The 16,957-nt window shown below is 38.4% G+C and overlaps 1 protein-coding gene across 1 annotated transcript in view; it reads right to left on the bottom strand.

Moving 5' to 3' along the window:
- The window catches only part of LOC100642492 (Fanconi anemia group J protein homolog), an 86,502-nt gene extending 74,996 nt beyond the window's left edge, over window positions 1-11,506 (bottom strand). The window contains exons 1-3 of the mRNA XM_012311107.3: window positions 11,166-11,506; window positions 10,316-10,901; window positions 10,112-10,223 (exon numbers count right to left, since the gene is read on the bottom strand). Of these exons, the coding sequence (XP_012166497.2) occupies window positions 10,112-10,223; window positions 10,316-10,901; window positions 11,166-11,257 (790 nt within the window). The 5' untranslated portion in view covers window positions 11,258-11,506. The remainder of the gene's footprint in view (window positions 1-10,111; window positions 10,224-10,315; window positions 10,902-11,165) is intronic.
- Between the last annotated feature and the right edge of the window lie 5,451 nt (window positions 11,507-16,957).

Below are 16,957 nucleotides of genomic sequence, written 5' to 3'. Positions count from 1 at the left end.
TGATAATTTCGAACGTACCTGCTTACCCCCGAGGAACCAATCATCCTCGTCGAATCGAAAAATCGATCGTCAAAATAACGTCAACGAGATTAAAAAAAGGGAACGAAAAAAAGAGAAAACTACCACGTAAGCTGTCGTGGTCATTGAATCATAATAAGATCACATCCAAATTGCTCGGCTGCAAATCAAATTGGTTAATGGCATAATGATGTGATATAACACGACGCAGCATATTATTCTAAATTACAGTAGCTCGCGAAAGTGCTTCAACACTCATAGAAATTTTTTAGGAATATAATTAGGTGTGTTATACGAAACGTTTTGAAATTACCATTTGACATTGGTCGAATTTGAAGCGAAATAAAAATGCATATGCAAGCTGCAAGGCATTTATCGCAGATATATATCTCAGAGATGGTGCAAGTATTTGAGCGAGGCAATCTCAGCCACTAATTATATGATTAAAATCACTGTTTTCATCACCCACGTTTTTGCTCGTTCGTTCTCTCATTTCTGATGTTTCTTCTAGCTGAACTTACAATGTATTTGCAACGTTTTCTCTTTCTTTCGTTATTACTCCATCTCCACCGATCATATCTCGATATTTGCAATGGTTTTCATTATCCTGTACCAAGTTTCAGATCGAATTCCAAGACGTTGAAGTCTAAGCGATTACCTCGCTACCTACGACCGGTTCATCCGCCAAATCGCATCGAAACCAAAACAGAGAAAACTGAGAGAATCATGGAATACGAAGCAAGCGTGTCGCCATTAAAATATCAAAACTCTCAAAAACTGGAGTTAACCACTTTGATTTGCGTACGGCTCGTGCAGTACACATATGGTCGTGCTTCTCGATTCTTTCTGTCGAACTTCACAGACATTTGGCTTCCCCCTATGAGGAATAATCGCGTAGCGATCGCACGAGCCCCCAACGAGAAAAATCGGCTCTAACGTTTCGGCGATTCGCGAAAAAGGAGGAACAAGCTCTACCTTGCGCGTATGCCAAAGCAGGACAAAGAGCGGTACGCCGGCTGAAAGCTGAAAAGAGAGGGAAATAAAGGGAAGAACGGTAGTTGAGGAATGGTGCAGGGCTACCCGCAGAGCACGCTACTTGCTGTGGCAGCTTCACGAACGAAAGACAAAGGAGGGCCCACGCTTTCATCCATGCCGACATTAAGGTACCTACCGTATACGCTCTTTTGGGACACAATAAGGTCCGCATGCGGGTCCAACGGATCTCACGTCTTCTACGTACGCATACAGCTTTCTTCACAATGAGAATCTGTCTCTCTTTCTCCCCCTCTGAATCTCCCTTCCTTTCCCTCCTCTCCTCCAGGGTTCTCCACTGTTCTCGTCACTCTATCTCTCGATCTCTGTTCCGTTTGTTGCCCTCCTTTCGCTCCCTTTCGATTTTCTCTACGCTTTTGTGTCTTCCTTTGCTCGCTTTCGCCGACATTCTCTCCCTCTTTCGCCTCCCTCCGCGATTCTGTCTCTTCCTCTCGCTGTTTCGCAGCGCCTTCCGAAAACCGTCCTCTGCGTGCTTCGTTTTAGTGCACTCGCGCGATGGCACGGCTCTTGGTTATTGATACAATTAGGAGAAACTTGTGAGGCGTTTTATTTTGTTCCTTTTTCTCGTTAGGAAAATTGGACGTCAGGACGTAGAGGTTCGAGTCGATACGTATTTCTAAATCTGCGTTTTGTCTCATAGTTTCTCTTCACAGGGCTCGAACACTAATCGTAATGTACATGTAGATGTCTTTACATGCGGTTTTAGAACGAATACTCGCGAGTGGCGAGTAAAATCATGAATACAATTTGCGATAGTGTTACGAGTGTTCGACAGCAATACGAGTGTCAACGCCAATGTGTACCGCGACAGAGTTTTAAGAAGACCGGAGATAATTCGCATTTAACAGAAAGGACAATGCATCATCCAGACGTATTCCAAAATAAATATCCTCGTATGGTGTATTGTAAAGAATGATCGCACAGAATATTGAAAAAGAGAAAATACGCAAATAAGGAAAAAATCGATACGAATTAGAGACGATTTGGCTTTGAAGGAGGAATAAAGTGGGATTCGTTTTAAGATTGGGTATCATCTACCGGTGAGCCATTAAAATTTCACGAGCCACCAGTTGAAACCTGCAAAAATTCTACCTCCGCGCAGCCCTTTAAACCATTTTCTCCCTCCACTTTTTTTGAGAAAAATTCTCTCAGAAACGCGACTCCATCAAGAAACGCGATCCCGTGAAAAATGCTATGTAACTTGAAAACCAACCGGGGAAAAACATTTTCGCTGCCAGTAAAATATTCCATTTCAAAGGTAACAGATTTTAGTTTTAGCTACGTTTCAACGTCAACGTTTCTGTTAGCCCCGCTTCCATTACCGACTCTTGTTCAAGATGTCTAGATTTTAATAGATAAAACCTCAAGGGAACAAATCCCTTTTCCTTTGCCAAGAACAGACCGTCGGCACTTGTTCTCCCTTTTTTGGCCAACTTCAAATGTTCTGCCACGATCCTCCAAATTAAATATGATAATTAACCAACATGTAAAATTATGAAATCGCACACAAAGTTTCGTTGGACGTTGGAAAATTGCCAACTTCTACTAAACCGTCTAAAATGATAGTTTAGAATTTAAGATAAGGAGATTCTAACATATGATCGAACAGATTGCTGGTTCTTCGTAGCTCGCGACAGAATCCTTTCAGTTCGATTCAATTCTTGAAATTGCCTGTGTGTAACGTAGTAATCGAGCAAGATAGAAGATTGCGATTTTACAATGTGCAAGTGAAATTCTACAAAATTGCTCGAAGGTTCACAGAATTCTACAGGAGTTTGTAAACTTACATGAAAATTCTACAAACTGTCATAAAGTACTACGAAGTTCCATAAAATTTCCCAGGGATTCGTGAAATTCAACAGAATTCAACAGAATTTACGTGAGATTCTAGAAACATTGACAGCAAGTTGTACAAAGTTACGCAAAATTCCACAAAATCCCACAAAATTTCCTCAAGTTCGTCGAATATCTGCCGAGCTTCGTCTTTCACAAAATTTCCTAAAACTTGTCAAACTTTCGCAAAATGCTGTGAAACGTCAGTGAACTTTCGAAAATTCAACAAAATCTCTAAAATTCCTTAAGAAGCCACTGGCAACCCATGCCAAAAGATGCAAATAAGCTTGGAAATCAATTCAGACAGCGGTATAAACAGACGATTCGTGCAGCAGGAGCCGGATTGAGTGCGGTGAAGCGATTATGTTCGTTTCTGGGAACGATGCTCGACGATGGTACCACGGTTGGTACCTTTCGTCGCAACAAAAGCCCCGGGAGGACCCGGGCCGCGGGTTATTAATGTCAGAACGTCACAGAAGAGCGTACTCCGCGCGGTGGAGTTGCATGCTGAGGCGCAAAGACGATTCACGACGACGTCGGGGCCGACATTGCCCGGGACACAATATATAATTCCCCGTTCGCCGATAATTATTGCGACTCGGCAACTTTCATACAATGGCCCCTTCTCCGTGGGCCAGCCTATTCCGAAACTCTAGCTCGTACACGGCGAGTCGAGACGAACCTGCGCCTCGTAATAAAGTGACATTAGCAGGCATGCGATTCCGCGATAAACTTTCGAAATTTATACCCCCCACGACTTCTCACGATACACCCCTTTATCCCCTCGAAGCCAGAAACATCGTTTATTTGCTGTTTATACGGTAAGAGACAATTTCGACTTTGCAGATTCTTCGATAATGACGAGGAACGCCGGGTTTTAGCGATGGCTGACTAATACCAGCTGAATTCACGAGATAATAAATCTTTGGTTTGACTGGAGTACGCTTGTTGTATGCGCTTGTGCGAGCTTGTTGTTTGGTCGAGTGCTTTTACAGTTTGGTGGACGTGAGGTTTTTAACCCATCAATAGATTGGGTCGAGAGAGACTCGTTGTTAATTTTTTATTAACTTTGCCATTTAATCGAGAACGTAGTCATTATTAGACTGGGATTTTTATGCAATTTTGTACTTACTGTAACGTAGCCAAAGGACGCACCTTACACAGCGATTTATCGCGTAATTGTTCATTCTAAACTTTCTGTCATTTTGTTGCCAAGGGAATGGGAGAGCCAGTTGTTGCGTGTTACGTTCACGTTATTTGAGATCAACGATTTTTCTCGTGTCCGTTGTTTTATATCGTAATATGGGATTCTGACAATTTGGGAAGATGGACTCATTTATGGAATTACTGCTTTTTTTCTTTTCTTTTCTTTTTTTTTTTTTTTTTGTTGGAGAAGAACGACTATGCTACGTGGTCGACATCGAAATTTTTCGGTAGCTTCTAGATGTCACTGATTGATATTCAGATCGAGAGGCATAGCAACTGTCATATGCGGAATTTAGATTTTTGGTATTCATCTACGTGCTCCATTTTGATAACTGTTTTGTTGCTTGCCATCGTTGAATAATATTTCAATTTGCAAGTGGTCTTAAAGCCAATTCTTCTTTCATGAATTCCGGAGCAATTATTAAGAAGACTATACGAATGTGTAACTATCGGAAATTTCTAATTTATGGAAACCACATCTCACCGGACAACCAGAGAAACCATGTCTCCGTTGCGAAAACAGATTACGTTTGGTTAAATAATGATCAAAAGAACATAGCAGGATTAACTTAGTTCGAAATCGTATTGAGAAACAGTCAAGTTACACCTTAAACATGCAAAACTTCAGCAAGCATATGTATAACTTCAATTTCCAATTAAAAAATTTCTTTCTTCTTTTTTAAGGAGCAACTCGAAAAAAAGGACGGTTCAAACCATCCTGTAACTTTCATTATTCTATGTCAACAAGGTATTGTATTACATTCTTACAGAATCTCGTTCTCTCACAAGCTTCTGTATATTCCTTATTTTTTTAGTGAAATCCATTCGTAATCGCGACTTGCTTCAAGACTATATTAGGAAATATATAATATAATATAAATAAAATGATATAAATAGTCTATATAAGAAACGAAAGAGAGAATGAATGATCCCTGCCTGACGCTAACGAAAAAGTGGATTATACTTAATATTTATACTTAAATATCAGCGTGTGTGATTAGACAGAGAGATAAACATTCAAAATATTTCAACTAAGCCAGAAAGTAGGAATATACTAAAAAATGTCATTCAAGTTTCAGGAAAACTGCACATTATATGCATTTCTTCATCCTTGTCCCGAATCCTCATTCAAATGTCGCACTGTGCGCAACCTCGATGGTCATCGTGGATCGTGTGTATCGATTAAACCAACGTCATAGGGAGAGTTTTCTAGCAGTGGTTGGAGGAGCTAATGATTTATTTCCGCTCTCTGAGGGCACACGAGTCTACGGCGTTTCGGCGGCTAGCAGTACCACTCGACCTCCGTGCTGGAGCGTGACAGTGGCAGATTTAAAGGAGCAAGGGAATTATAACTGGAAAAAGGAGCATGTCGTGCCCGGGCCGAGTCGCAGGGACAGGCTGTCATGACTAACGCTAATCGAGGCACCGCAGTACACTCTTTCGTTCGCCTAATTACGAATGCGTACTACAAAGCGTATCGAGTGTCGCGCGACACGAGTGTTGAAATCAAAGTAGGCCGCCGGGGATCCGCACGCGCCTCTTTCGATCACGTTCGAGGGCACCAAACAGCCAATTTTTGCTCAATATGAAGTAGAAAAATATTCGAACGCTCGTTCCACATCTTTTTTACGAGCACGTTAAGTGTGTTATGGTTGCACAATTTTGAAATTTCGCTGGCACTGTTACGAGACCCGACTATCGTGATTATATTGGTAAAATGTGAAACACATCTGGCAATATACATACACAGGAATTAGAAACACAAGGTGTATTTAATATTAATTACATATATTTCATGCGGATTAATTAAACAATCTATTATCTGTTATATTAATATAGTAGGAAAAGAGAAGAAATTCTGTCAGATTTTACATTGATTAATATTAAGCAATGATAATCTTCATCATCCTTATTCCTGTCGAATCACCGCACGTTTTTATATGCAAATTTTGTTCATCGTTTTAATATCTACAATATACCCTATAAATATCTACCACGTATTTCGTGACGTCCTGTATAACGTATGTTCTCAAAGATTTCTCACAATTAATGTTAAATATCGAAAAAACGACCCATAATAGAGAAATTAACAAAAATTGTTTAATTTAAAAATTACCGAAGAATAAAATCGTCCTATTATGTAATATATCTAATCTGTATTATCTTCCTATGTTACTACTATTATCTTCCAATCCAGAGATCAAAGATTCAGTTATTTTCTGATTGAAACGAGTACGTAACACCTTGCACGATTTTCCCCTGGCAACGCGACATAGCGTGGAAACGCGAGGGAAACTGCTGGCAACGATGATACGCTAGCATCAGAAAGGTACCAATTAATCCCAGGATTTCCTTCCTCCACGCTAGGACACATTCGATCCGCCAAGCGGAAAGGGGTTTCACGTGCTCGATAATTCCAGATTCACGAGGACGTTGTCACGAGAGAAGGAAGAGAAGGCGGAGGAGGAAACCCGGGGAGGTTCCATCCGTGATTTCGGAAGCGGAACGATGCGCTTCCTGACTTGTTCCAATTGCTCCTTCGACGTTTTCAATGGGAAAATACACAGTGCACTGTGTTTCTCATCGTGGATGAACAAAATTTTATCCCTCGTGAAAATGCAGAAATTTGTCATCGACGATTAATGTGGCAGAGAAAGTCAATCTTTTTGTTACATAAATTATATGAAACTTATACAAATTAGGTATTTTTTCCACAGAGAATTACGGACGACTAAAATACGAAATTTGTATCAAAGAAACTAAAGTGAAAAATATGTGACAAAATATATAACGCAAGAAGCGTGACAAAAAATCAGCCAAATCTCGAATAACATTTTTTTAATACTGAAACTACGGACAATTAAGATGTGTAATGCAAGGAGAAAAATAAACTAAAACATTATTTATATATTTTATAAAAAAATCGTTTAAGTTTCCAAAAATACAGAATGGTAGGAATCTATAAAATTATTGATGTCACTTTCATCACTCTGATGATGCTAGTATCAAAGACTTGTTACTTTAATTGCATTAATATTTCAGTATTAAGATCCTCAATTTCACTAATTAATATTTAATAAATAAATCGTTCAGAGCTTATCAGAAGCTCCTACGCAATTCGGCGATAGATATCACGAATAGAAGAAAGAAGAAGCGAAGTTATAGTCTCCATTCGGTATCCGGTCGAATATTAAGATCACGAGCTATGATACGTAACCCCCTGAAGAGTTTGTGAATCATCGGGCCCGACTCTCGAACCTAACTCCACCCCCAAAGAATTTTCAGAGAGACAATGGCCCGTCTGCGTCGCGACTCTCCTGCCAGATAAGAAATGACGCGATTGTCGATAGAGAACGCTCATTTTTCCTCTCCTCGAACCGTAAGAAGCATCAGATAAAACGTTTACGAATCTCAGATTGTTCTCTTCGACGATCAATTTTAGATACAATTCTCGCGTCATATTTATTCCTTGGAAAAACGCATGAAAGATGATTTTCATATTATGCACTATTAATTCTATGATTCACATTGTTGCGAAATATTACACAACCATCGAAGAATCTCAACGCAAAAAAACGTTTCAGAGTCATCGTGTCACGATTTAATAGTCTGTGAATATTTATGCGAATTCACATTTCTATAAATGCAAATAAGAAAATGGGATAGATATATTGACATTTATTTTATCTTCTAAATATTATAACGAGTTAGTACTCGTTCTATATTAACAATAACTCTTATACAATATAATTATACTATTACTGTGATACAAACATAAAGTCTAATGTATAAGATATACAATAAATTTGAAGTATGCAAAGTCGAATAATTAAATTTACACAGAATGTATATCTGTCCTGTACGCTTTCGCACACCTAAACTTCCTACACACGCACGAGCATCCTCAGTCCACGAATTACAGAAGAAACTTGGATCATTACTTTCCTCTATTGCCAAATTTTACGTTTATTACATCGAACAGCCAAAATTAGCTTCACGAAGTAACATGACACGAAACATTGGAAATTCCAAATGCTCGTAATTTTTCGTCCTTTGGTATACCTCTAATTTTAGCAACGCTGCCATTTCATGCCCCTAAATCAACCGCCAACGATAGTTTCCACAGTGGAGAAAACTACCGCGACAAAGTAAAGTAGTCAGGCAATTATGCAAATGCGAAATAATAACCGAATGGTAAAACGCAGACGCGAAACTACGCGGAAAGGACGCGTCGTCGTCCTTTCGCGAGCTGGTACCGGTAAGGACGAGGCGATTGCGACATCCAATCTCGATTCTAATTGTTTAGAAATTGCGCGAATCCCGACCAATTAGCGGCATGCACTGTGAAAACAAGCACGGAATCCGGCTAACGTAAGGGCTAACCGAAATGGTCGAATAATTTAAATTAATAGGACAGCCGGAGGACAAGCTGACAGCCGGTTCACCCCGACTTCCACCACGGAACTTCTTAAACGTTCTCCTTCTCGTGCTGCTAAAGTCCTTGATTACACGCTTCGTACTTTCCGCACGCCACATAAATTCCTGCTTCGAGCGATTTCGAGTGAGGTTTTAATTATATCTTGGCGACTCTTTATTTTATCGGAGGTAACGACTACTGTAGAAAATTGATACTTTCTTTTTTTATTTCCTGTATTGGAAATTCAACCTCTTAATATAAAAAGTCTTGTTTGATTTTTAAGTCTACGCTGGCGATTCTTTATTTTATTGAACGAGAAAATTGATTCTGTTGTATCTCGTATTGGAAATTGAGAATTGGAGAGGAAGATTGAAACTGACAACGCACAAATTTTTCTTTCGTCTGTTCGATGTATCAAACTTGTTTAGGGTAAAAGACAACATAATAAAAAGATAATAATACAAATGAACATTATATAGATTTATAAAGATTAACGACTAAAATAAGCAAATTTTTCTTTTTTCTACCTACGAGTATTTAGTATGTATTAGAATGAGAAAATATCTGGATTCCTATTATTTCACTGCATTAACTTTTAATTCTAAATAAAACATGGTTTCCTAGGATAGAAACTTAAATTATGGTGTAGAATTACCATATTTCGTATGAAAGAAAGTATGTACAATAATCAGAAAGCTCCAACTCCAGATTTCTAACTTTCTACATTCTAATTCATAAATAAAATCTTAATATTAAATAAATATATGTAAATGAATTTTTGAATGCAAGTATTTACTCACCACGTTTTTCCATGGAAGTCGACCTTGCATCAAACATGTAAAAGCTACTACATGTTTATTCTAAATAGATGGTTAATTTTCCAATCATTTCTCGAGACCGTTCACGACAGTAACAAGTTCCCGAAAAGTTCACGAACTCGAGCAGCGACGAGCCGGCCAATTTAAACGACGAAGACGTGGCGCGACGTGGAACATTATGCATCTCCCGCGAGACAGAGCACGTCGTTTGTTGTACTGACGCGTTAAGAAATTGTCTGCGAGACTTTCTGAACTTTCGAGCGAAACTCGACGAAACTTTAATAAAGTAAAGCAGACAGCAGTGTTCAAGTTTGAAATTTGTACAACACTCGAAAATCTGTCGCAATGGGGTGAAACGTTTTCGATCGAACGCGATTTCGATCTAATAACCGATTATCAGGAAGTTATTGCGAAAAGTAAATACGAAATACGACGAGTTATCGGTAAAATAGAACAAAGACATGACGCGAGAAGACAGGCTTAATTTACAAAACTGTTTCGATGACTTTGAGATACGGGAGAGAGTTTGCAAACATTATCAACACCGTGACCGTAAATAGAGAGGTTCCGTAGTCGATACATGTAAGTTCATTTTTTCTATCGTCTCATAAGACATTGAAAATTTGTAATATGTTGATGTATATAATTTATATATAACAATGTAATAATACAATATATATTATATTACATAATATATATAATTATGTAATAATATAACATTATTGTGTATATAATTTATAACTAATTAAAAATTAATTAAACTCACCAACATGATGATCATGCCATGCCAGGACACCACAAAGAAGAGCCAAAGTTTTCCCACTTCCTGTTGGACTCTCCAGAAGGCAATTTTCCTGTTTTATACAACCTTGTATGAGCTGTAAAAGTACAATTATTAGTTACTATTAATAAATCATTATAGCAATATTCCATCTCTTCAATTAGATACTTAAATTATAAAAATTCTTACCTGATTCATTACAGCCACCTGACACGAGTAAGGCTTCACAGGAAGCTTCACTTTAATTCCAGATATCATTTGCTCGTGTTGTATATTCACTTGAGCCACAGTTTCTTCTTTCTGTTTATCGTCTGGTTCATTTTTTATTTTGGTTTGTTTAATGTGACTACCTTTGTGTTTCTTTGCATTCTGTATTTTTTTAAACCATGTTGGTTTTGAGTTGAAATCATCAGAAGAATTGGAATCATTGTGATCGTGCATGTTTCTTTTTTTTGGACTTGGACCTTGTTGGTTCCAGTTAAACATGGAAGTCTTGGATTTTGAACTCGTGTTGTACGTAAGTTCTTTAATATCTTCATCTGATTTTATACTATCTGTAGATTTTTCAAATTTAGATAGTGTCTCTTCGTCATAACTTGTATCTATTATCGATGGGTCTGAAGAATCCTTTTCACTTTCTATTATTTCATTAGTTAGCACGATATCACTTTCATCAGAAGATATCTCGATATTATTTGGGCTTTCTGGACATAACCTTTCAACCTGGGATCTTTCATAAGTTGAATTATCTCTTTTCAGACGTAATCTACTCATTCTATGAACAAAAATATGCACAATAAGCTAGAATCATCAAACAACGAATGATACTTAAACAAGTATCTTGAAATACAAAAATGTATAATATTTTAAAAATGTCTTGTAACTTAAGAATTTTTTTAACAATTACTGCATCACTGTGAAGTCTTTTCAATGATATTCATAAAATGTCATACAAAATGAATGCAAAAATCTGAGCAAACAGAGCAACAAGCTAATATAACCTCAAAAATCATATACTATCACGTGTACAGTTACATACTTTGTTTCTTCAAACCACTCTTCTACTTTTAATTTGACTCCCGTGTAGATGATGAACACGATCACTGCACTAATCACATAAATCACAAGCATCGATTAAAATTGATTAAAGTGGAAAGAATCATCTGGTGATTATGACCACACGTCACACGTGTTTCCCGCGTCTTTATTTATCCTTTGAAACGCGATAGTTTATGTTATTCACATTACGCGCGATATTTAAATTACATTTTCAAAGAAATTCATAAATACGGTTGCGTGTTACAACGAATGGAACTATGAAAGTATAAATTAAACGTGAGAAATATAACTCTGCAAGACTGATAGATGTCAAGTTTTTGAACAGTCACGTGACTAAAGTATCACGTGCACGATATTTGAATTTTGAATGTCTTTCGTGGAAAAAGGTAGCCTTACAATTTATTTTCTAAAATACAATTACACATCGTTATAAACATACTTTATAGAAAAAATTACCGGAAAATAATTATATTATGCTGCGTATCATTTCATAGATATGCGACACGATAGAAGAAATGTTCTCTTTCATTTTCATTTTTGAAATTCATATTATTTGAGCCGCTTATTTATTAAATCGATATCCTCATAAAACAAAAAATAGAGAAAATTGATGAAATTATATAAGATAACCAAGAACCAAGTGCTTCGGCATTAAAATTTCGATAATCTCTACTACTTTGACCAATATATGACTCATTTAAACATTACGCGCAGTATTTTTTCAAAAAAGCCAAATTTAACCTAGGAAGACGTTGTGTATCTTGCGGTAATTCGCTTTCATAACATATAAAGGAATCCTGCCATCAGCGTCGACTAAATATACGGGACATTATTCCACACGAATCTCGCCGCGGAAACATAATTTCTGAAGCGAACAGGATTAGACAGGTGAAACGCGTAGCCCCTCGGAGTCTTAATTCCGATGTTGTTCGGTGACCTTCATAAACAAGATACGTCTCTTCCTGACAGAAAGACGCGGGCAAAAAGGAGAGAAAGGTAAAAGGAATATAATTTCCGCGTGTGATTTATGCCTCCTGGCTGGTCCAACGGATCAAACTTCTGATTTACGTGGCTGTTGTGTCCCGCAGTTTCGAAAGCGGTCCCCATCAAAGGGGGCCACAGAATTTAAAAGCCATCCGGCGCGTGTGCGACTTGAATAAGGAATCTCACTCTGTCCATGAGAAGAGAAGCATCTCAAGCTGACATGAATCCTTATCAAATTATCCAAAATTCCCACGCGCGACTGGATACACGACTTTCACGTGTACTTATGTACTGTGGCACACGGAAATATTTGAACATTTATAGCAACATGGGATTATTTTCGTTACCTAAGCTTCAACGCTATAAAATTGAATCGTGAACGTTGCATAGAATAATCAAAATCGTTGTACACAGGTTCGTGAAAGTATTCGAACATTAGGATTAAATATTACAGGTAAACCTTTTGTGAATATTATTGCGTGTCGAATTTCCGCATTTCGAAATCACAAAATTAATTTAAGAAATTAGAAAATATTTAGTACAGGTAGTCGTATATGTGTCTCGGAGGTTATACAAATATTTAAGCAGTCAATTATCCATTATATTAATAAATCTTAGTTTTCAGCGGGACCGTATTTAACATTTATTATATGCTTAAGACTGATGTTCATGATGTATAGTAACTTTTTACTGAATATACATTTGCAATGAACGTAATGAAATTTCAGAAAGTTTCGTACAACACACATAGTATATCTGTAAAATTTTTTATGCTAAATTGTTTCGAATACTTTTACGAACCAGTGTACGTACGTCCGTACGGACATGAATTGAACGTGTACGCGTTCATGTTTCCATATCACAAACGTAGAACGTCTGAGAGAGACCGTGTCACGTATATGCAATGAAATTACTCAGACTGTAGAGAGCATTTTCAGCTCACGTACTTTTACTCGAATGATCCTCGCCGAGGAATCCTTGCGTTTTCACACGGTTATGATGTATATCTTAATGATAACACGTTGCATGGGAGGAATACGTTTCTCTCATAACTCTCGATTCACTTCGCTGTCTCTGGTAGGTAGTCGAAAAATGTGTAGATGAAAAGCATGTATCGCCGGTTCCTTGATCATTTCAAATCCTACTTTCAAATCGCTTACAGCATCCGTGGAACGAATTAGGTGAGCAAATGTAAGAGAATCATTGGTACACGAGATCTCAGTTACAATAGCTTCGAAGAATAGATCGAATGAAGTAGCTTCCTCAAAGATATTTTAAAAAAGTTAGTAAATTGCTAATAAAACTAAAAAACTTAAATAATAAATAATGTATGTGCACATTTGTTATTTCATTACTTATTTTATACACCAATGACAATTTAATTTTTGAAACCAACGAATTAGAGCAAATTAGTTGATTTTATTATTATTCATACATAAAATGGAATAATGATTTATTCCTCTGCTTAACAAATATATGTGATTACTGGTTCACGTAACATTTAGTATCATTCTAGTTTCTTTTCATCAGTTTATTAAAAATATAAATATAATCGTTAAATTAGATATCGACGCGACTGAACAAACGTGAAGTTTAGAATTTCTTATTTTATTGATAGGAAGCAGAATCAAAGATGTGCGGATTAATAATACGTGACTATATCGAATACGCAATATACGAGCCATAAACGCGTGCCGAGTCTTCAACATTTCGGTTTTACGATCAACAGACGTGATTTACTTCTTGGTTCCCGGCGTCTGGTCGCTTCACGCTCAACGAGGGTGAGCATCGTGTTCGTCCACTGGGCTGTAAGTTATGCACAGCCAGTGTGATATCCATAAAATACGCCGAAGGGGCCGAGGAAGTCATTACTATAGGAAAGTGTGGCAAATTGCGTGTAACACCCCTCCCGAAAAGTTACAAAGAGTCCTCGGCCGGGTTTACGCGCCGCCGACTGTGTGACACGTCGATGAAACTCAACTCTTTTTCCGTTTCCCATGAAACAGCCTAAATATCCATAAAACGATCAAACAATATAAACATAAAACAAAAAAACACATATAGCTGTAACATGTACAGCACGATGAATCACGAGTATCTGCCGCAAATTTTATACAAATCTTCCAATCTGTCGGCTTGTTTTTCAACAATTCGCTAATTGCGCAATGCATCGATGAAACTCAACTCTTTTTCCGATTGCCAAAGTATCTGGCCAGATTGTAAATCTGCATCAAACAATTCACCGATATAAATACCAAAAAACGCACGCAATACGGCTCTAATGTAATACAACGAACGAATAATCGAATCTTCCAATTTTTCCATCTGTTTTTTCAACAATCCGCCGCCAATCGCGCAACGCGTCGATGAAGCTCCACTCCCTTCCCGCTTCTCGCGATACTGCCTAAGTATCGAGCCTACAATTGCGATCTCCATAAAACAATTACCCAATACAAGCATGAAAAACGCACGTAGCTGCGATACTGTGCGATGAATGGCGAGCGGCTGGCACAAATTTTACACAAATTTTCCAATTTACCGGCCTGTTTTTCAACAATCCGTGGCCGAACAAACACAGGCTGGTAAATAATGTCCGCGTTGTAATAACAAGCGGGGAGTACTCCGACGAATTAACACGAGTACCGTTCACGGTGTTCAATTAATCAAGCGAAACACGGGGGTGAGGGTTGTCGCGTGATCCCATCGAATGATCTGGGTCAAAGCAGCGCCCTCTCTCCAATTCCTATCAATGCGTGCGACTCGTTCGAAACGGCGAGATACCTTTTGGACAAAAGCTTTCCACGAAGATATGCCTGATTTCAGGGTTCGGGTTGGTGGAATGGGCACGTGAATCGAAAGCTGAGGCGAAATTACGGGGTACGGTGGGAAGGAAAAAGAAAAAAGAAGGAAAGGAAAAGAGGGAACAGAAATATGAAAGAGCGGGAAAGATCCCCCTGTCGATCTCGCTGGTATCCCGTGGTCACCCTGTGCGAATCCCGGGAATCGGTCTTTCTCGTGGTGGTCACGAAACCGGCCAGTGGAAGACAGAGAAAGAAATATGAAATATAAATAAAACATATTCTTACCAGCAGCAAGTGCAATAAAAATGCGGGGAGATCAAGAGGGATGCCGGAGGAATACGTAATGTGCTCTCTTCTCTGCTCTCCGCCTATCCTGCTCTCTATCTCGTATCTCTTTCAACGTTCGCCTATATACTCTCCGTCGCTGCGTTTCTAATTTTTATTTTCCTGCTGGTCGATGATCGAAATACGTAAGAATTTCTAGACATTGACGGTGAGATTCTATTTTAAGAACGATTAATATACATTTCTTACCTTCAACTTTTATCTATATACAGTTCCTAATTTTCATCTTTGTCGATAGTTTTAGACATTCGATTAGCAACGACTTCTCTTTCATTCTGTCCTCTGTAAAATAAGCTCGGAGGCTATTCGTTAATCAACTCTATAATCGAAGAGTAAAGAACAGTATGTGGAATGTTACAATTTCTCTAGAATGCTCTTGGAATTCGTTTATGTCATTTTCTTGCAACGAATGATCTCGTGGAAGTAAATAATTTCCTATTCACTGGACTGCACATTTTTACGCGTACAAAAATACACACGATACGCATAATACGCAAGGATACATAAACTCTTCAAAGTAGAGTACTCGTTGTAATATCTAATAATTAAAACTATTCTCTAACTAGATTCTATTTTTAATAGCCGCAATCTATTAATTAGATTAGGTACTGAGAAGTTTATGAAAGATAGAGCTGAGCAATTTGCTTTCTGGAAAGCTAAAGTATACAGTAGCGAACAAAAGAAAGTGTATAAAATAAGAAGCACAGAAAAACAAAATGGGTTTACATCTAATAACAGCGACGAATAAATATAATATACGTGACAGGATAAGCGACTGTTACGAATATGATAAAAAAGTTTTACTTCGCAAGTTATCAACATTAAACATTCTTTCATCAGTTGCTGTATCTATCTCCCTTTACACCAATTTTTTCCCCCAGAAGACGAACACGAAGAAGAATAACGCGAGGAAGAGACACGAGAGAAAGAAACAATTCCATAAACGAACGTAACGTCGCTGTATTCCCGGCAGCATCTTCGTCACCGAGGGAAAGGCACGCGGCAAACAAGCCAATAAACCGAATAAACGGTCGTCGGGACTTAATTAAGGAATGGCGACTGCATCCACGCCAACGGTGCCTTCATTTCGTCCGGCAGCTTTATCGCCGGTGCTTATCTATCGGCCATGAGATAAGATAAAAGGGTCAGAGTCGAGGGGGACAGGCGTAGATAGCCACCACCCTCTCCTCTTTGCCCCAAGTACGAAACTTTCGGGGGTGGAGGATACCATATGCGACCTTCTTCGTCCGCTAGAACGGTCCTATGTTCTCTTCTATCTTCCTTCTCGCACTCTCTGTCGCTCCCTTTTTACCCAGGGACAGAGACTTTTCCTCTTTGTTTCCTCGGGAGCTGGAGGGTCGAAAATCGAGCACGTCGTGTCCAGGAGCACGGCAGAAAGTAAAATAAAAGAATCATGCTGGCTGGGGACCGGGGAAACTGTCCATGTGCCAGCTCCTACGAGATGCATATGTTTTGTCCTCGATTGCATACTTTTCCGGGACTTGTTAAAGTCGAAGACCTCGAATTTCGTCCCTCGTGTCTGCAAGATCGAAGAAAAGTGATTTACACGGAGCGTAAAACGCGTCTGTAGTTTGGCTCGTTTGGATTTTGCAACAGTAGAATTTTCGCTCGAAAGATATGT

Source organism: Bombus terrestris, chromosome 8 (genome assembly GCF_910591885.1).
Source record: "Bombus terrestris chromosome 8, iyBomTerr1.2, whole genome shotgun sequence".
Lineage (NCBI taxonomy): Eukaryota > Metazoa > Arthropoda > Insecta > Hymenoptera > Apidae > Bombus > Bombus terrestris.
The sequence above is the reverse complement of the archived record's forward strand: the minus strand, read 5'-3'. Positions and strand labels throughout refer to the sequence as shown.